The sequence below is a fragment of the Oryx dammah genome, unplaced genomic scaffold (genome assembly GCF_014754425.2).
Source record: "Oryx dammah isolate SB20612 unplaced genomic scaffold, SCBI_Odam_1.1 HiC_scaffold_29, whole genome shotgun sequence".
Classification (NCBI taxonomy): domain Eukaryota; kingdom Metazoa; phylum Chordata; class Mammalia; order Artiodactyla; family Bovidae; genus Oryx; species Oryx dammah.
This window is the reverse complement of record NW_024070213.1, coordinates 41,051,560-41,072,546: the sequence shown is the minus strand read 5'-3', so window position 1 is coordinate 41,072,546 and position 20,987 is coordinate 41,051,560. Positions and strand designations below refer to the sequence as shown.

General features: G+C 39.0%; 1 protein-coding gene across 3 annotated transcripts in view; it reads right to left on the bottom strand.

Moving 5' to 3' along the window:
• LOC120858537 (protein bicaudal D homolog 1) overlaps window positions 1–20,987 on the bottom strand; it is a 252,137-nt gene that overhangs the window by 134,498 nt on the left and 96,652 nt on the right. For all 3 annotated transcript variants that reach the window (XM_040234666.1, XM_040234664.1, XM_040234665.1), the window contains exon 2: window positions 6,313–6,525. In XM_040234666.1, coding sequence (XP_040090600.1) covers window positions 6,313–6,525 — 213 coding nt within the window. The remainder of the gene's footprint in view (window positions 1–6,312; window positions 6,526–20,987) is intronic.

The following is a 20,987-nucleotide window of genomic DNA, read 5'->3' as shown; positions in this document are numbered from 1 at the left end:
ACTTTTACAACATTCCAGGGAGGTATGAGGTCCATTCCCAACAAGTACAAAGAGAAAGACAGAAACTGGAATATTTCAGGGAAATAACTTTTCAGCTATGGCCAAGCCATGCCTTTACAGAATGGAAAATCATCATTCATTGGAAATGTCAATCTTATTCAGCTGTGTGTAAATCCAGCTCTCACTGACCAATCATTTAACCAGATCTCAGAGACCATAGGAAAAGCTTTGCTATTATTGGAGGCCTTAATTTAAATAGTTCAACTTCTCCCCACCAGTAAGCACATTCAATGTTGTACTGAGAAATAATGCAGTGACCCTTTTGAGAACCAGCCAGGTACAGCAGGCTATTTACACTGATAGTATTTTAAAACACCTAGAAGACTCTCCTCTTGCAACCTATGGGCTTTTAAACATGTGATGTTTCTTATTTCGGTGTCAGGATGTCAGCCATTACTTCTTGCTGTCAGAAGGTGCTGGGGCCTTCTGACAGTAGACCCCAATACATCTTTCTACATTTACTGTTTCCATCTTGCCGTGTGTAAATAAGTCTGATTACCAAACTTGGAGACAATAAATAACACTAACATAGTCCTCTACTTCTTGTGAAGCACTTTCATAAAAAATATAAATATAAATATCATCAGAAGTAGGAGAGGTGTTATTATAATGTTTATGTGGGAAAATGAGAAGTTTAATCACACATCTGATTGATTAGATGTTTCTTGCTTAGTCACAGCAGGTACCATCTATCTGTGGTTTTAATGAGACTAAGATGAGGGTAATTTACTGTACAAAATGTTATATGTTTTTTTAGTCCATGTGAGCTGCTCTAACAATAACACAATAGGCTAGGTGGCTTAAACAGACATTTATTTCTCATAGCTCTGGAGACTAGGATGTCTAAAATCGAGGCACCAGCAGATTCAGTGTCAGGCGAAGGTCCACTTCTGGTTCAGAGACGGCCATCTTCTTGCTGCGTCCTCACACAGTAGAAGGGGTAAGGGAGCTTCTCTGCAGTATTTATAGAGTCTCATTCATGTGGGCTCCACTCTCATGACCTAATCATCCCCAAAGGCCCTACCACCAAACACCATCACATCAGGGATTAGGTTTCAACACATTAATGCTGGGTGGACACAAACATTGAAGTCGCTCAGTCGTGTCTGACTCTTTGCAACCCCATGGACTGTAGCCTACCAGGCTCCTCTGTCCATGAGATTTTCCAGGCAATAGTACTGGAGTAGATTGCCATTTCCTTCTCCAGCGGATCTTCCCGACCCAGGGATGGAACCCAGGTCTCCCAGATTGTAGACAGACGTTTTACTGTCTGAGCCACCAGGGAAGTCATCTATAGTACATCTTGTCTAAAACACAGCTCACTATCTCTGGAGATACTAAGGTATAGAAAAAAAGAGTTTCTGTACACACTGAGTTGCCTTAGCATTGAAAACAACCACTCATTGTTGAAGTTTTGTTCACTGATGCTTTCAGGTACCCAAGCATCTGACTCATAGCAAGCACTGAAGAGACCTCTGTTGAATAAATTAATGTATGATTTCAAAGTAGAAAATCTAAGAAGATGAAAACCCTAATATAAGAAACTCAAACCCTACATCCAGCAGTTCACATTTTCAAAAATTTCCAGTGGGGTAAAGACAGTCCATTCTATGTGGTTAAAGAGCAGACACACATTTTTAAGAGACACTGGATGTCAGTCTAAGAGGGTAATAACCAGGGTGCTCAGGCATCCTGAAACCATGTCACACGAGGAAGTGCTAGTGGGTCTAGATACGTTTAGTTTGAAAAAGAGAAAATAAGACTGCTCTTTCCAAATATTTTAAGTTGTTGGACATGGGCTAAAATTGTCAAGTGGAATAGAAAACTTAAAAAAAAAAAATGTATTCTCTGTAGATCCAGTGGCTAGGAATATGACCAGTTAGTGAAAATTACAAAGCATCCATTTTTCACTGAACAAAACAGGGCAGTTTAACAATTGGAGCTGCCAAGCACCAGGATGGGCAGCCTTGGGAGGGAGCTGGAAGACAGGAGTGAACAGTAATTTAACATCTCCTATGTGCCCGGCGTTGGACATAGGACCTGTATAATGTATAGGACTTTACATTAGTATTACCATCTCCAGGTCAGAAGTGAGGAAAGTGACGCTTACAGAACAAAAGTGACTTGTCCAATATCACACAGTTGCTAAGTGGCACATCTGGAATTCAAACCAGAGGTAGCTAACTCCTAACATAAGTTATTTCTGTTCAGTTCAACTCAACAAACATTCTGTTTTTAATGTCTGCTTTTGACCAGGAACTATACTGAGTCCCGGGAAATACCAAGATAAATGACAGACAGAAGACAGTCCCTTCCTTGGAAAGATTCTGAGTTTACCATCTCCACAGTGCTAGAAGTATCTGAATAAAGGCTACATGACCACTAGTCTTTAATGGAGACTGGAGAAAGAATTACTGATCTGGGAGTAGTCTTTATTAAATAATCATTTAAGGTGCCTACATGCCCAAATTCATAGATGTGGCTATAATAGATTTCTGGAAATTGAGCTGGTATATTATAAAATCTGGTTATTCCACTGAGGGGAAAATGGAGCTTCAGATGTGATAAAAATCAGATGAATTAAGCAACTTTTGAAATATAAAATGACCATATCCTAATGTTACCAATAGGTAACATTTTGTTACTGGACTTGAAGGATTAACACTTAATTTGATTAACTCCCATTTGGTCCTTTGATTGGGTGACATTTTTCCTTTATACTCCCTGTCCTTAAAAATCTTATTTACTTCCCTGGTGGCTCAGATGGTAAAGCATCTGTCTACAATGCAGGAGTCCTGGGTTCGATCCCTGCGTGGGGAAAATTCCCTGGAGAAAGAAATGGCAACTCACTCCAGTACTCTTGCCTAGAAAATCCCATGGAAGGAGGAGTCTGGTGTCCATGGGGTTGCAAAGAGTTGGGTACAACTGAGCGACTTCACATTTTCACTCTTTAAAAACACATACAATAATTCTGTTTAAAATGTCTAAAAATGAGAATTACATGGAAAATCTAAGTTAGGTTTTACAGTCACACATAGTGCTGGAGCTTTTCAACAACTAAAGCAATAATAAAAACATATTGTAATTCCTACCATCTGATTCATATCTCAACAGAAAGAATTTTCAAGGCAATAAATTCAGAGAGGTATTTATCTAATGTTTCTTTAACCTAAGAATATGGACTTACATAATAAATGATATCTTCAATGATATTTTAATGGAGGATTCATCAAGTTATTAATGATAACATTTTATGTTTATTATATATTCACAATACAACAAAATAATCTTTAACAAATACTCCAAGTATAATTCTAAAACTTTTAGCAGAGCTGAGACTAGAATATTGATTTTCTGACGCCTAATTCAGAAATGCTTCCGTTTTTTTTTTCGCTATACTATCCTATACATACCTCATATAGAAAAGAATTTGGCCATGGAATTACAGATACACACACACACACGTGCACGCACACATGCATGCAAATGTGAGTGTAAAATGTCCATAACGAACACAGCACACATACAAACACAGGTACCTTTACCAGTATTAATGATTCTATTGAAATTAGAGATTAGTTCTTTTAGTAAATAAAAATAATTGCATTAATTAACTTATCAAATTCACACAGCATCTGTCAAGCTGATGATTTACTATGCTTTACATTGGTTATCTTTGTCTACTTTTCATGGTCCTATCACGTCTCTCTTTCAGTCACTATGCACCCATCCATACCCAGAATACAAAAAGACAAATAAAACTGAATCTACAATAAAAACAAATCTGGGATTTCAATTTAACACAAGTTATCAAAAGTCTATATCAACATACCAAGAAATAGAATTTATTCCTTTTCTCCTTTTTCAAATGTACTCAACCCTGCATGCTAATAATAATTTTATTAGTGACATTAAAACCTAAGGTCTGCATGAAAAACAGCAGGGTTCCAGGGTATAGTAATACCACTCACTAGCTTTCAGCCCATCAGAAAGAATATTAACAGATACACTGTTGGCACACTTAGAAAACCAGGAAACTGACCATCTGTTTTTTTCTTTTGGTTACTGACAAACCCAAATGGCTATAGTGCCTTGAGCTGTTTTAGATTGACAAAATACATAAATTCGGATGTAATGTTATTCTCTTACTGCAAATCAACTATCAAAAATGCATAGAAATCAAAGGATTATAACCAAGTAATCATTCAGCAATTCCCCAAATTGTGAGCCTTATGATACTCCAATACCAGCCAAAAAAAAGTCTAAATTAATGTTTCTTAAAGTGTGGTCTCTTTGTGCTGTGAACTTGTTAGAAATGCAAATTCTTGAATTCCACCTAGATTTTGAATCAGAATTTTAGGGGGTGGAGCACAAGACTAGGTTTTGATGAGTTGTCTAGGTTTCTCTGGTGCTCACTAAAATTTGAGAAATGATCTGAATGAAGGGATTCTCAGCATTTTGTTTCCTTTATGGCCTCAGTTCATTTCTACCTTGCATGCTCATTCATAACCAACTCCTGTTGCTTATCATAAGCCTACTCCTTGGAAACTGCAATCAAGCGCAGTGTAAGTGAGGATGCTCTGTCAATCCCCATTGTCTTGCATCAACAGAAAAACACCTATGGATACCCTTTTCTCAACCTTTGCTATTCTTTCCTCAGCTGCAACTGCCACACACAAGATGGGGTGTGCAGCTTTCAGAAGATCCATCCAACTGGCAACCAAAACCACCCAACTCATTGGTTTCAGTCCTTCTATACAAACCACCTGCACATGGGTACCCAAGGCACAGGTTGCCCATGTCACAGCCCCCCTGCCAACCTGCTATGTGAGCCTGCTGTTCATGGTGGCTGAGGGACCTGCCTGTGGATGTTTGGGGTTTTGCTTAATCCAGGAAGGTAGCTTATGGCACCTTGAGTCCGCTTGGAGGAGGAGGTTTGGTACTCCAAAGGATAAGTAAGTGATGATGAAAACCCAGCACATACAGATGCGACAAATGAAGAACTGGAGATGGGCTTTGTTTTTAACAATCATTTAGGAAAGTGAGGCCGAGTGTCCTGAAGACTCTCATGTTCTTCTCAGTACCCAACACTTCATTCCCCTTGGTTGGCTCCTTTCTTTGTCTCCAGAGTCATACTGCTATATTTGGGCATGCCTAAAGGCAACAAACTAGGTGAAGCAGATGCTTTACTGTCAATATTCACTGACTTCATCGTAATATAGACGCAGGCTAATGTAAATTATTGATTAAATTTAAGTAAATTTTGGGCAACTTATATCTCATAATAATAAAACTTTACTTGTAATACTCCCCTAATTTCAAGAAAAGGGTATCAGTGGGTTGCTTTGGATCCTTTTCACAGTATCAAATAATTTTTTCATCCAATGTTTTTCTATTATTATGCTCGGTTAATGAGCCTACTTGGTAGTGTACCCAGCATTTGTTCATTAACCTCCACTGCACTGGTGTAGGAATTAGAGGATACCTGCACCTCTTCTACAGCTTTCTTAATCGAAAAATGGAGTGAACAATTTAATATGAAGTTTTCAAAACTACTCCTAAAAGGGTAGTGGATGAAGCTGCTTTTGGTTATTTCTGTCCCCAGGATCACCTCCTCCGCGCAGGACAGAATGACTCTGCCACTCTGAAACCATCTGGCATGAGACGCTGCTAAGTACAAAGCTGAAGGGAAAGAGTGAGTTCAGGGGAGGCCCTGGGAATGAAGAAGGCTCCTAATCTGATTCATACCCGCTATAATTTGCTGCTTGTCTACAACCGGCAAAACAGTTTATGGTTCTCTAACGCCAGACTCTCAGACTCCCTCAAAACACTCCTCTGCCAGTCTCTCTCCCTCAGTGAGCAGAGTCCTGTGCTAACACCGCTGTCATTTTGAATTAGTGCTGACACTGAGCATAAGAACCAACCATTCCTCTCCACATTGCATTGAAACAGGTAAAGGGAAGGAAGTGTTAAGGTCACTATATTTTTTACACACCTCTGCAGAAAGAGCAAGACCAGGTCCCAAGTACTCCATAAATAAAGGCTTTAATTCTCAACGAATGATAAGAGAGAGCAAAGCTCACCTCAGAACAAGCTTTCATTTCACTAAAAAAGCAGAAAAAATTGCTAGCATCGACATTATGTGCTTCTTGTTTACTACAGCCCCTCTGCTTAGTGAGAAAGGTTTACTCCTCTGTCCTAGCAGGACCTCTCTTCCTCCTCCCACAGGGAATCTGTTTGCTATTTGTTTACCTCCTTGAGATCCTGCACGACAGCTGTGAGCCTCTCATTTTCTGCCTGGACATTAGTGACCACAGCCCGGCTCTGTTTCAGTTCGTTCTGCATATCCAAGATCTTCCCCAGATAGTAAGCTTCCTTTGATGCCGACTCCTGCAGAAGCGTTTCCTCCCGAGTCTCTCCATCCTCAGCCACCTTACGGTGGATGGAGAAGGACTGCCCAAACGCCTGCAGAAGATTTGGAGAGAGAAAGAACACAAAATGAAATGCACCGCTGCACTACTCAACTGAACTGGGAACATGATTCATTTTGCTGGGTGTACAAGAAAAGCTATTCAACAAGACTTTCAGAAGCAAAAACTACACGGTTCATGTAACAGGCTAGCAGCTCTCACTGACACTTGAAATGATTCAATTTAATAAGGAGAAAGAAAAACTTTAAATATTTTGCTAAAATATAGATATAATGTGCTAAAACGTGAAAAAACATTACTGCTTGTTTTATGTTACCATTTTTTAGACAAATCCTATCAAGGAATAGACAGCTAAGCACTAATGAGACCATAAAAATTCATATTCTAATTTTCAGTCTAGAAAAAACATCCCCAAAATAATTTTCGAGAAAGAACATGATAGTTTCATTAGCTTTCTAATACATTAGTGGTAAGAATATAGCAATTACAAACAATACCTTTAAGAGAGAAAACTACCAAACAGCATTCAAACTTCTGGTACCACAAAAAGACACTAAAATGCGATCAATATATAAGAAAACATATCTATGTACAAAGAAATTAAAAAAAACTAGAAATTAACGAAATTGATAAGCTACAGTTGGTGAGTGGGAACGGGGTAGAAAGAATGAGGGAATGAAATGCTATACAACAGGTCACATTTCATAGGAGTGACACTTTTTGAGATTCTCTTATCATATCATTCTGACTCTTAGCACTACAGCATATAGTTTCACATTTTGTTGTTCAGTCCCTCAGTTGTGTCGACTCTTTGTGACCCCATGGACTGCAGCACGCCAGGCTTCCCTGTCCTTCACTATCTCCCAGAGTTTGTTCAAACTCATGTCCATTGAGTCGATGATGCCATCCAACCATCTTGTCCTGTCATCCCCTTCTCATCCTGCCTTCTTTCCCAGCATCAGGGTCTTTTCCTGTGAGTCAGCTCTTTGCATCAGGTGGCCAAAGTATTGGGGCTTCAGCTTCAGCATCAGTCCTTCCAATGAATACTCAAGATTGATTTCCTTTAGGATTGACTGGTTGGATCTCCTTGCAGTCCAAGGGACTCCCAAGAGTCTTCTCTAAAGCACAGTTCAAAAGCATTAATTCTTTGGTGCTCAGCTTTCTTTATGGTGCAACTCTCACATCCATACATGACTACTGGAAAAATGATAGCTTTAACTATATGGACCTTTGTTAGCAAAGTAATGCCTCTACTCTATAATGTTTCATGTACCTCCCAAATAAATAATAATTAGGATCAACCTCTATGTGACCAGGGACCCAATGAAACACAAATAGTAACAAATGGACCCAGTTGTACTACAAATGAACAACATGACTACATTGAAAGGAGTTGAGAAAAAAGATCTAACCTGAGTAATTTTGGAAATTGGTATTTTTGCTATACATTGTAAAGCTAAAGACAAAACGAATTGTACCCAAACACTATAGTGTATTTAGTAAATTTGTTTCTCACGGGGATTATAGAGGCACAGTTCTAAAACTTCTTTACGTGTATAGTAGGTTTGAGGAAATAAGTAAACATATTATGGATAATGAAAGTCAAATTTCTCCCTGCTGGAGAAAGGCATTACAAATAAAGAAAGGTAGAAGGAAACTAGTGGTATTAAGTTGTAATTAGAAGTATCAGGATAGTCTTTAATAGGGAAGTAGTTCAATAGATGGAGAGACAAAGGTGCTTGTGTGTGGTTGTGTACACAGATTTTCTAGCTCTGTCAGCAAACCTTGCAGCCAAATTTTGTTTCTAAATATCAATCCTCAATTAAAAGAACTAGGGCTCTTTGAAGAAATGACTGAGTCCCTCGCTGGAGCAAAAAGAACTTGGTAAAAGCTGTGGGTCCAAAGAGTAACAAAATGCTTTTAAAAAATGATGTGGATATGTCAAAGGACACAAGAGTCTAACTAAAGAGGCTCCCAAATGGCCAAATCTGGGATAATTGGGGGGAACAAAATAGTTACAGTAGTGAATTATAATCCATAGAACAAAATCAATATTCATGAGTCTACATTGATGTAATAACTGAATAAATAAGGGAAGAAGGAACAGCTTTTCTTCACAGTAGAATTCTAATAATTTAATTCTAACAGAAATAAGATACATCAGCATTACTTGGCATATACCAAGTAATAATTATTGCAGGTAAAGATTATCAATGAAATACATGGAATATAAAATAATAGGCAAAAAATATGATAAGAAACAGGATATTTGCATAGTCCTAAAGCATTTTCTCCCAAGATATTTATTAATTCCACTGGGAAAAGCAGTAACTTTGTAATGGAGTAACCCAGTAGATCTTAACTAAGTGACCAAAACTTAGTTCAGCAGCAACAAGACATCCTGACATTGTGTACCCTCTAATCAACACATGAGGTGGGCACAGGGTCATTTCTGTGATATTCTTGCCAAAAATGCATAAGCCAGTTTTTACCACAAGAAAGCATGAAGCAAATCAAAATGGAAACATTCTACAAAGTAATTGGCCAGGACCCTTCAAAAGTATTAAGGTTAGGAAAAAGAGAGAAAGACTTCTCCAGACAAGATGAGACTAAGGAAACATAACAATTAAATGCAGTAGAGGAGTCTGGATTGGAGCCTGCCCTGAAAAAAAGATATTAGTAGGACATTTGGCAAAATCAGAATACACTCTTAATATTGGCTAATAATATGTAGCAATCTCAATTTCTGGTCTCCATAGTTGTACTCTGGTTACATTAGGGTAGCTCAGACGGTAAAATATCTGCCTCCAGGTTCAGTCCCTGGGCTGGGAAGATCCCCTAGAGAAGGGCATGGCTACCCACTGCAGTATTATTGCCTGGAGAATTCCATGGACAGAGAAGCATGGCGAGTTACAGCCCAAGGGGTTGCAAAGAGCCACGCATGACTGAAGCGACTCAGCACACACACACACACACACACACACACACATACACATTTTAAAATTTCAAATGCTATTAAATGATGCTTCTGGACTGTGTACAGATCATGAAGAAATAAGGCTGGAATTAACAGAGAAGGATACTCTTGGTGTTTGGCTTCTTCTGTCTCAGGACAGAAAGACATACTTTATTGGAGTAGCCAAGAATCTACATGTGATAATAAGCATATAGACTTATGAAGAGATGAAAATTAACTTTGCAGGTGCCACTGACCTTGCTTTTCCATTGGTAATGTTCAGATTCTGTGAGAGCAATTCTGAATTCATTACTCATTAAAAAGCCTTTGGAAAGATATCTGGCAGCACATCTCTCCATGGTGACCTGGGGACATCTTCAGTAGACCCTCACCCTGGCAAAGGAACCTTCACTATATCTTCTTCTTAGTTTAGTTACTAAGTCATGCCCAACTCTTTTGCCACCCCCATGGACTACACCCCACCAGGCTCCTCTGTCCATGGGATTTTCCAGGCAAGAGTACTAGAGTGGATTGCCATTTTCTTCTCCAGTAGATCTTCCCGACTGACGGATCGAACCTGGGTCTTCTCCATTGTCAGCTGGATTCTTTATCACTGAGCCACCAGTGAAGCCTGACTATAATATACTTAAGTACTAGTAAAATTTAAAATTAGCGTGAACGCTGTGTCAAGCACCTCAGCCTGCCTCTTTTTCACAACTACTATGTAACAGAAAACTTCTATGTAACAGAAAACTTCCACAGGCCATTTTCTTAACTCTGCCCGAGTAAAATCAATAGATTAAGGCAATCTATGCTTCTCACATTATTCTCAGCAAACAGGCAATGCTCCCTTGGTGGCTAAATTGACCCCTAAGATCTTAACAGCAAGTGTACTCTGGATCCAGCACCAAAGGAAATAAAACATTTCAGTCATATACACAGAACAGATCTTCAAAATACAGTCAAGAACTGAAACTGAAAATACAAATTGATGAATTCATTTTTGACAAGTTCATCTTTGATGAATCCTTAACTCATATTTATTACAGCTCAGAAATTTTAACTGAGCATTTTCATGAGGAATGTGCACTTTCACTAGGCCTGATTTAAAACCAGTCTAAGTATGGAAGGTTATCCAAGAACATTTATTATGGTGTAAATTTTTTTTTTAACTTGAAATATAAAAATAACACCAATCCAGCACAGGCTACAGATGTTCCATCATCTACATTTGCAAATTCTTTGAGAACTAACACGACTCAGAAAAATCTGCATTAAAGGACAATGAAGGAGAAAATACTATTTTACCCAATTCCTAACTATTGGTAACTGGAACTGGCCATGACAGCCAGCTGACAACTATCATGAGGCTAATTGTTGAAGCTGATTTACCAGGCCTGTGTAGCTCTGCCAGGTATCTCCCTCCTCCACCACCATTCCAAGTAATTCCTGACAAAGTTGGACCCAAGAGAAGAGAAGCAATCTCTTATAAGACTATTGAAGCTGCATGCTTGGCAGAAATCACAAAACTAGCTTTGCTATTTATAGGCAAACCTAGGGCAGTCATGTTTCCAGTTATATTTTGTTCAGATAGCAAATTCTTTTTAGGCACTGCAGTCATTTCATAGATGATCTTTATCTGAAATTCATTTGAGATAAACTGACATTTCTATACAATTTTAGAATGTACTAGGATTTCTCATCATATGTGTAGCTATAATTCCACAATTATCACCTTTAATATAGTGCATTGCAGTGTATCAGTTGATTTCAACTGTAGGGCAGTTTAAATCCATTTAGCTATATAATAACTATACCTTGCTTTCTTATTCTACTCACATGACGTCTTAATCCAAAGAAAACTGGTATTTTCTACCTTCATATTCAAGACAATATGTTAACTATAAAGTGGAATTTTCATGCTTCTTGTCTTTCATAATATGAAAGACAAAGTTCAGCTAGTATATTTAATAATATCATATTATCTCTCAAATATGATCCTTGGTCACAGGATTTTCATTCTTTCATCTTAAAAATTGTGACAAAATGGTATACTAGGTTATTGAAGGACATTAGACAAAATATTTTTACTTGAAATGCTAAAACTTGTTCATACATTTGTTTGTTCACTAAACATTTACAGATAACTATAAACAAGCATTGCTTGAGACACTGAGGATTCAGCAATATTTTAGAAAAAAAATCTCTGCTATGAGGAGAATTCTCAGTTCAGTTCAGTCACTCAGTCGTGTCCGACTCTTTGCGACCCCATGAATCGCAGCACGCCAGGCCTCCCTGTCCATCACCAACTCCTGGAGTTCACTCAGACTCACGTCCATCCAGTCAGTGATGCCATCCAGCCATCTCATCCTCTGTTGTCCCCTTCTCCTCCTGCCCCCAATCCCTCCCAGCATCAAAGTCTTTTCCAATGAGTCAACTCTTCGCATGAGGTGTCCAAAGTACTGGAGCTTCAGCTTCGGCATCATTCCTTCCAAAGAAATCCCAGGTTGATCTCCTTCAGAATGGACTGGTTGGATCTCCTTGCAGTCAAAGGGACTCTCAAGAGTCTTCTCCAACACCACAGTTCAAAAGCATCAATTCTTCGGCGCTCAGCCTTCTTCACCATCCAACTCTCACATCCATACATGACCACAGGAAAAACCATAGCCTTGACTAGACGGACCTTTGTTGGTAAAGTAATGTCTCTGCTTTTGAATATGCTATCTAGGTTGGTCATAACTTTTCTTCCAAGGAGTAAGAGTCTTTTAATTTCATGGTTGCAGTCACCATCTGCAGTGATTTTGGAGCCCCAAAAATAAAGTCTGATACTGTTTCCACTGTTTCCCCATCGATTTCCCATGAAGTGATGGGACCCGATGCCATGATCTTTGTTTTCTCAATGTTGAGCTTTAAGCCTACTTTTTCACCCTCCACTTTCACCTTCATCAAGAGGCTTTTTAGTTCCTCTTCACTTTCTGCCATAAGGGTGGTGTCATCTGCATATCTGAGGTGATTGATATTTCTCCCAGCAATCTTGATTCCAGCTTGTCTTTCTTCCAGTCCAGCATTTCTCATGATGTACTCTGCATAGAAGTTAAATAAGCAGGGTGACAATATACAGCCTTGAGGTACTCCTTTTCCTATTTGGAACCAGTCTGTTGTTCCATGTCCAGTTCTAACTGTTGCTTCCTGACCTGCATACAGATTTCTCAAGAGGCAGGTCAGGTGGTCTGGTATTCCCATCTCTCTCAGAATTTTGGAACACAAATAAATCAATAAGTGTGTGGTATAATGCTAGAAAAATTTAAAAAGAAAATGAAATCCAGGGTAAGAGCATAAAACAGCACTGCGAAATAGAACTTCCATCAATGATATATCTGTGTTGTCCAATATAGTAACCACTGTCCACGTGTGGCAAAAGAGCTCTTGAAATGTGGCAATATGACCGAAGAAATAAGTTTTTAATTTTATGTACTCTAACCCATTTTGGAGAAGGAAATAGCAACCCACTCCAATATTCTTACCTGGAGAATACCATGGATGGGTCGCAAAGAGTCAGTCACGACTTAGCGACTTCACTCACTCAACCCATGTTAGATCACAGTAATCCAAGTCTATGCCCCAAGCAGTAATGCTGAATCTGAAGATGAGTCATTCTATGAAGACCTACAAGACCTTATAGTACCAGCACCCAAAAAAGATATCCCATTCATCACAGGGGACTCTAATGAAAAAGTAAGGAAGTCAAGAGATACCTGGAATAACAAGCAAATTTGGCCTTGGAGTACAAAATGAAGCAGGGCAAGGGTAATAGAGTTTTGTACAGAGAACGCACTGGTCATAGCAAACACCCTCTTCCAACACACTGGTCATAGCAAACATCCTCTTCCACAACACAAGAGATGAGTCTACACATTGACATCACTAGATGATCAATACTGAGATCAGATTGATTATATTTTTTGTAGGCAAAGATGGAGAAGCTCTATACACTCAACAAAAGACAAGACCCAGAGCTGGCTGTGGCTCAGATCATGAATTCCTTGTTGCCAAATTCAGACTTAAATTGAAAAAGGTAGGGAAAACCAGTATACCACTCAGATCAGTTCAGTTCAGTCACTCAGTCGTGTTCCTACTCTTTGAGACTCCATGGACTGCAGCACGCCAGGCTTCCCTGTCCATCACCAACTCCTAGAGTTTACTCGAATTCATGTCCATTGAGTCGGTGATGTCATCCAACTATCTCATCCTCTGTCATCCCCCTCTTCTCCCGCCTTCAATCTTTCCCAGCATCAGGTCTTTTCAAATAAGTCAGTTCTTCGCATCAGGTGGCCAAAGTATTGGAGGTTCAGCTTCAGCATCAGTCCTTCCAATGAATATTCAAGACTGATTTCCTTTAGGATGGACTGGTTGGATCTCCTTGCAGTCCAAGGGACTCTCAAGAGTCTTTTCCAACACCACAGTTCAAAAGCATCAGTTCTTCAGTACTCAGCTTTCTTTACAGTCCAACTCTCACATCCGTACATGACTACTGGAAAAACCATAGCCTTGGCTAGATGGGCCTTTGTCAGCAAAGTAATGTCTCTTTTTTTTAATATGCTGTCTAGGTTGGTCATAACTTTTCTTCCAAAGAGTAAGCGTCTTTTAATTTCATTCATGTATGACCTAAATCAAATCCCTTAAGGTTAGACAGTGGAAGTGATTAATAGATTCAAGGGATTAGGTCTGGTAGACAGTGCCTGAAGAACTATGGATAGAGGCTCTTGACATTGTACAGGAGGCAGGGAGCAAGACCATCCCCAAGAAAAAGAAATGCAAAAAGGCAAAATAGTTGTCTGAGGAGGATTTACAAGAGCTGAGAAAAGAAGAGAAGCCAAAGGCAAAGAAGAAAAGGGAAGATATACCCATCTGAATGCAGAGTTCCAAAGAATAGCAAGGAGAGATAAGAAAGCCTTCCTCAGTGATCAATGCAAAGAAATAGAGGAAAACAACAGAATTGGAAAGACTAGAGCTCTCTTCAAGACAATTAGACATAACAGGGGAACATTTCATGCAAAGACAGGCACAATAAAGGACAGAAATGGTTCGGAGCCAACAGAAGCAGAGTATATTAAGAAGAGGTGGCAAGAATACACAAAAGAACTGTACAAAAAAGATTTTCATGACTCAGATAACCACCATAGTGTGATCACTCATCAAGAGCCAGACATCTTGGAATGTGAAGTCAAGCGGGCCTTAGCAAGCATCACTATAAACAAAGCTAGTAGAGGTGATGGAATTCCAGTTGAGCTATTTCAAATCCTAAAAGATGGTGCTGTGAAAGTGCTTCACGCAATATGCCAGCAAATTTGGAAAACTCAGCAGTGGTCACAGGACTGGAAAAGGTCAGTTTACATTCCAATCGCAAAGAAAGGCAATGCCAAAGAATGTTCAAACTACCACACAGTTGCACTCATCTCACATACTAGCAAAGTCATGCTCAAAATTTCCCAAGCCAGGCTTCAACAGTACATGAACCATGACCTTCTGGATGTTCAAGTTGGTTTTAGAAAAGGCAGAGGAACCAGAGATCAAATTGCCAACATCTGTTGGATCATCAAAAAAGCAAGAGAGTTCCAGAGAAACATCTACCTCTTCTTCTTAACTACACCAAAGCATTTGACTATGTGGATCATAGGAAATAGATTATGACACATTAGCCTCAAAAGCTTCTGTATACCCTTCCTTGATCCTATCTACCCTGCGGTACCCCAACCTGTCTTCAGAGAAGCAACACCCTATTTTGTATTTACCATTTTCTTGCTTTTCTTTATACTTTACTATATATCTATGTATTTGGAAGCAACAAATAATTTAATATTGCTGTTGTTGTTCAGTTGCTCAGTCGTATCCAACTCTTTAAGACCCCTTAGACTGCAGCACACCAGGCTTCCCTGTCCTTCACCATCTCACGGAGCTTGCTCAATCTCATGTCCATTGCATTGGTGATGCCATCCAACCATCTCATTCTCTTGTCATCCCCTTCTCCTCCTGCCTTCAATCTTTTCCAGCATCAGGGTCTTTTCCAGTGAGTCAGCTCTTCACATCAGGTGGCCAAAGTATTGGAGCTTCAGCTTCAGCATCAGTCCTCCCAGTGAATACTCAGGACTGATTTCCTTTATATTAACTGGTGTGATCTCCTTTCTGTCCAAGGGACTCTCAAGAGTCTTCTCCAACACCCCACTTAAAAAGCATCAATTCTTTGACATTTAGCCTTCGGTATGATACAACTCTCACATCCATACGTGACTCCTGGAAAATCCATAGCTGTGACTATATGGACATTTGTTGGCAAAGTAATGTCTCTGCTTTTAAAAATACTGTCTAAATTCCATATATATGTGCTAGTATACTGTATTGATGATTTTCTTTCTGGCTTACTTCACTCTGTATAATAGGCTCCAGTTTCATCCATCTCATTAGAACTGATTCAAATGTATTCTTTTTAATGGCTGAGTAATACTCCATTGTGTATATGTACCACAGCTTTCTTATCCATTCATCTGCTAATGGACATCTAGGTTGCTTGCATGTCCTGGCTATTATAAACAGTGCTGCAGTGAACACTGGGGTACACGTGTCTCTTTCAATTCTGGTTTCCTCAGTGTGTATGCCCCGCAGTGGGATTGCTGGGTCATATGGCAGTTCTATTTCCAGTTTTTTAAGGAATCTCCACACTGTTCTCCATAGTGCCTGTACTAGTTTGCATTCCCACCAACAGTGTATGAGGGTTCCCTTTTCTCCACACCCTCTCCAGCATTTATTGCTTGTAGACTTTTGGATCGCAGCCATTCTGACTGGCATGAAATGATACCTCATTGTGGTTTTGATTTGCATTTCTCTGATAATGAGTGATGTTGAGCATCTTTTCATGTGTTTGTTAGCCATCTGTATGTCTTCTTTGGAGAAATGTCTGTTTAGTTCTTTGGCCCACTTTTTGATTGGGTCTTTTATTTTTTCTGGGATTGAGCTGCAGGAGTTGCTTGTATATTTTTGAGGTTAATTCTTTGTCCGTTGCTTTGTTTGCTATTATTTTCTCCCAGTCCAGGTTTGATGCATGATACAAGGGTGCTCGGGGCTGGTGCACTGGGATGACCCAGAGGGAAGGGATGGGGAGGGAGGTGGGAGGGGGGGTTCAGGATGGGGAACACATGTACACTCATGGTGGATTCAAGTCAATGTATGGCAAAACCAATACAATATTGTAAAGTAAAATAAATAAATTAATTTAAAAAATAAAAATAAGTAAATCAGTTTATATAAATGAGTTTTGGGATACTCCAATGCTAGGAGGTCCGTTAGATTTGAAATAAGATGTTCATGAACAATATAACTTGTATTAATCTTTAATCCACAATAAATCAAGGAAGAAACAAGATTGTCACTGCATAAAAATAAATAAATAAATAAAATATTGTCTAGGTTTGTCATAGCTTTGCTTCCAAGGAGCAAGTGTCTTTTAATTTCATGACTGCAGTCACCATCTGCAGTGATTTTGGAGCCCAAGAAAATAAAGTCTCTCACTGTTTCCATTATTTCCCCATCTATTTGCCATGAAGTGATGGGACCAGATGCCATGATCCTAGTTTTTTGAATGTTGAATTTAAAGCCAGCTTTTTCACTCTCATCTTTCACTTTCATCAGGAGGCTCTTTAGTTCCTCTTCACTTTCTGCCATAAGTATGGTGTCATCTGCATATCTGAGGTTACTGATATTTCTCCCAGAAATCTTGATTCTAGCTTGTGCTTCATCCAGCCCAGCATTTCACATAATATACTCTGCATATAAGTTAAATAAGCAGAGTGATGTACTCCCTTCCCAATTTTGATCCAGTCCATTGTTCCATCTCCAGTTCTAACTGTTGCTTCTGGACGTGCATACAGGTTTCTCTGGAGGCAGGTAAGGTGGGTTGGTATTCTCATCTCTAAGAATTTTCCACAGATTGTTGTGATCTACACAGTCAAAGGTTTTAGCATAGTCAATGAAGCAGAATTAGGCGTTTTCCTGGAATTCTCTTGCTTTTTCAATGATCCAATAGATGTTGGCAATTTGACCTCTGGTTCCTCTGCCTTTTCTAAATCCAGTTTGAACATCTGGAAGTTCTCCGTTCATGTACTGTTGAAGCCTGGCTTGGAGAATTTTGAGCATTACTTTGCTAGCATGTGAAATGAGTGCAGTTCTGTGGTAGTTTGAACAATCTTTGGCATTGCTTTTCTTTAGGATTGGAATGAAAACTGACCTTTTCCAGTCCTGTGACCACTGCTGAGTTTTCCAAATTTGCTGGCATATTGAGTGAAGCACTTTCACAGCACCATCTTTTAGGATTTGAAATAGCTCAACTGGAATTCCATCACCTCTACTAGCTTTGTTTGTAGTGATGCTTTCTAAGGCCCACTTGACTTCACACTCCAAGATGTCTGAGTCTAGGTGAGTGATCACACCATCTTGCTTATCTGGGTCATTGAGATCTTTTTTGTATAGTTCTTCTTTGTATTCTTGCCACATCTTCTTAATATTTAATATAATTTTCTTTTAAAATTTGCATAATGGAATCATTCCATAGGCATTCTTTTGCAATTTGCTTTTTAAACTCAACTTTCAATTCCTAATATTAAACCATTTTGATAAATGTAGCTATTATTGATCTATTTTCATTGTTATATTATTCTGAATAAGTATATACCTCATTTTAATATTCCTTTCTGCTAATCCTAACAATGGATGATTGGATCCATTGCATCCAGTTATTTTGCTGTCATAACCGTGTGCATATCTCCCTGGTTAGTACTTATCAAAATACATTTTGGGAAGGAACCGTTTTATTTCCAATCATTGGGGACTAACACTTTTGCAAAATACAATAAAAATGTACTACTGTAACCATGTATCTATGACATGACCCAACGATGTCCATATAGATTTGTACACAAATGTGTACACCTTTATATGTAATAGACAAAAACTGAAATGTCCACCAACAGATGAATGAACAAAGAAATTGCAGTATATCCATAAAATGGAATATTCCTCAGAAGTTAAACTGAATGAACTATTGATACATGCAACATGGTTGAATTGTAAAATAATTATGCTGAGCAAAAGAGGTCAGACAAATCTTATCTACAGTGACAGAAAGCAGATGAATGGTTGCCTTGGAGAGGGGTGTGGGTGGCGGGGAGCTGGCGGAGCTTAAGGAAGCAGTGAAGCAGTGTGGAAAGGAAAAAGGAAGGATTATGATGGTACACAAAACATTTTAAAGACTAATGGATAGATCCATTATCTTGTCTGTGATGATGGTTTCACAAATGTATACATTCCCTGGTGGCTCAGAGGTTAAAGAGTCTGCCTCCAATGTGGGAAACCCGGGTTCGATCCCTGGGTTGGGAAGATCCCCTGGAGAAGGAAATGGCAACCCACTCCAGTATTCTTGCCTGGAGAATCCCATGGACAGAGGAGCTTGGTAGGCTACAGTCCACGGGGTCACAAAGAGTTGGACATGACTGAGTGACTTCACTTTCACTTTCACTTTCATACATATGTCAAAATTCATCCAGTTGTACGCTTTAAGTATGTGCAGTTTGTTGTATGTCAATTATACTTTAATAAAACTATATAAATAATAAATTACTAGAAAAATATTAGAAGAAAAGCACAGAATGCAAGCCCCAATGATTTTTTTAAAGACTTCCTTTAGAGTGGTTTTGGTTCACAGCAAAATTGAGAGGAAAGTACAGAGATTTCCCAAATACTCCCTGCCCTCCGACACGCATAGCCTCCCCAACCAGAGAGCTACTTTCATTACAACTGAAGAACCTACACTAACACGTCATCATCACCCAAAGTCTACAGTTTACATTAGGGTTCACTCTTGGTGGTGTATATTCTGTGGATTCAGACACAGCCATAATGACATACACCTACCATTATAGTATCATACAGAGTAGTTTCACTACCTTAAAAACTCTTTCCTCTATCTGTTCTGCTATACCCTCCAATTCCTGCCAACTACTGACTTAGTCCCAGAATTTTGCCTTTTTCTGAACGTCATATACTTGGAATCATATGGTATGAAGTCTTCTCATATTGGCTTCTTTCATTTAGTAATGTGCATTTAAGTTTCCTCCATGTCTTTTCTTGGCTCACCTCTCATTTACTTTTAGCACTGAAAAATATTCCATTGTCTGGATGTACCACAGTTTAGTTGTTCATTCACCTTACTGAAGGACATCCTTGGTTGCTTGCAAGTTTTGACAATTATGAACAAAGCTGCTATAAACATATGTGAGCAGGTTTCTATGTGGATATAAGTATTCAACTCCTTTGGGGAAAGCCAAGGATTATGATTAGTAGATAGTATGGTAAAAGTATGTTAACTTTTGTAAAATACCACCAAACTGTCTTCCAAAATGGCTGCACCATTTGGCTGCAATTAGTGAGTTCATGTTGTCCAACTATCCATTTTTTTATTATTATTATTTTATTATTAGATTTAACAGTCAGGAAATTACACTTCAATAAGTTTAACCAGAACAAATGTAACATAGGGATTAAAAAAAGATTACAAAATCTGTACCGTTATTCACTGAAGATGTGATTAATACAAACTAGACCTTGACAAAGACCTGTAGAAGATCATGTCCAAAACGGCACTGGTCCCCAGATATACTTTGAATAGTGTTATCCTCAGCCACATGTGTATGAGTTTCCCTAGCAGTGCTTCTCAGTTCTAGGGGCCATTGGAATAACCTGGGAAGTTTTTCAAAAACAAAGACACACAGACTCCAACCCCAAATATTCTCAGTTAACTAATTTGGGATAGAGATTCTCAAACATTCTTGGTTCGTGATACACTTGGTGTCTCAAAACTTTTTTTTTAATGGCACCCCAGGGCAAAAGAAATACCAAACAAGTCCATTTACTAAATAGTTCCGAACAACTTACTAAGTCTTCGTGTCCAAATGAGGCACTCTGTGTGTTAGTAGCTCAGTCGTGTCTGACTCTTTTCAACCCATGGACTATAGCCCACCAGAATCCTCTGTCCATGGAATTTCCCAGGCAAGAATACTGGAGTGGGTTGCCATTTCCTTCTCCAAAATGATGCACAAGCTGTCTGAAAAACTAATGTGCAAAAACTGAAAGAAAAAATATTTTAGTTTCATTCTTAAAAAACCACAATTGCTTAGGTATGGTATACGTGCACCTGTTTGGCTCTGCACAACTTCTCAAACCCTGGAATCAGAGTGGACTAAGCCATCTTCATTTCCCGTTCCACAGTGATTTTCCTATGGTTTTCCTATCTGCTTTTTATTTAAGCAACCACTGAAAGATCTAGTTTTGCAAAATACTGCAGAGTAGAAAAGAATGGAGCAAGTCTAACAAGGAAACTGTGACCTGAACCATCTTGAGTTAGTAGTTCATACAATGTCCAGCAGAGTGTCACAGTATTCTCTCGAACATGTAAGATACCCCACAGTCCTCTGTGAGTTTGTGGTAGTGCCCCT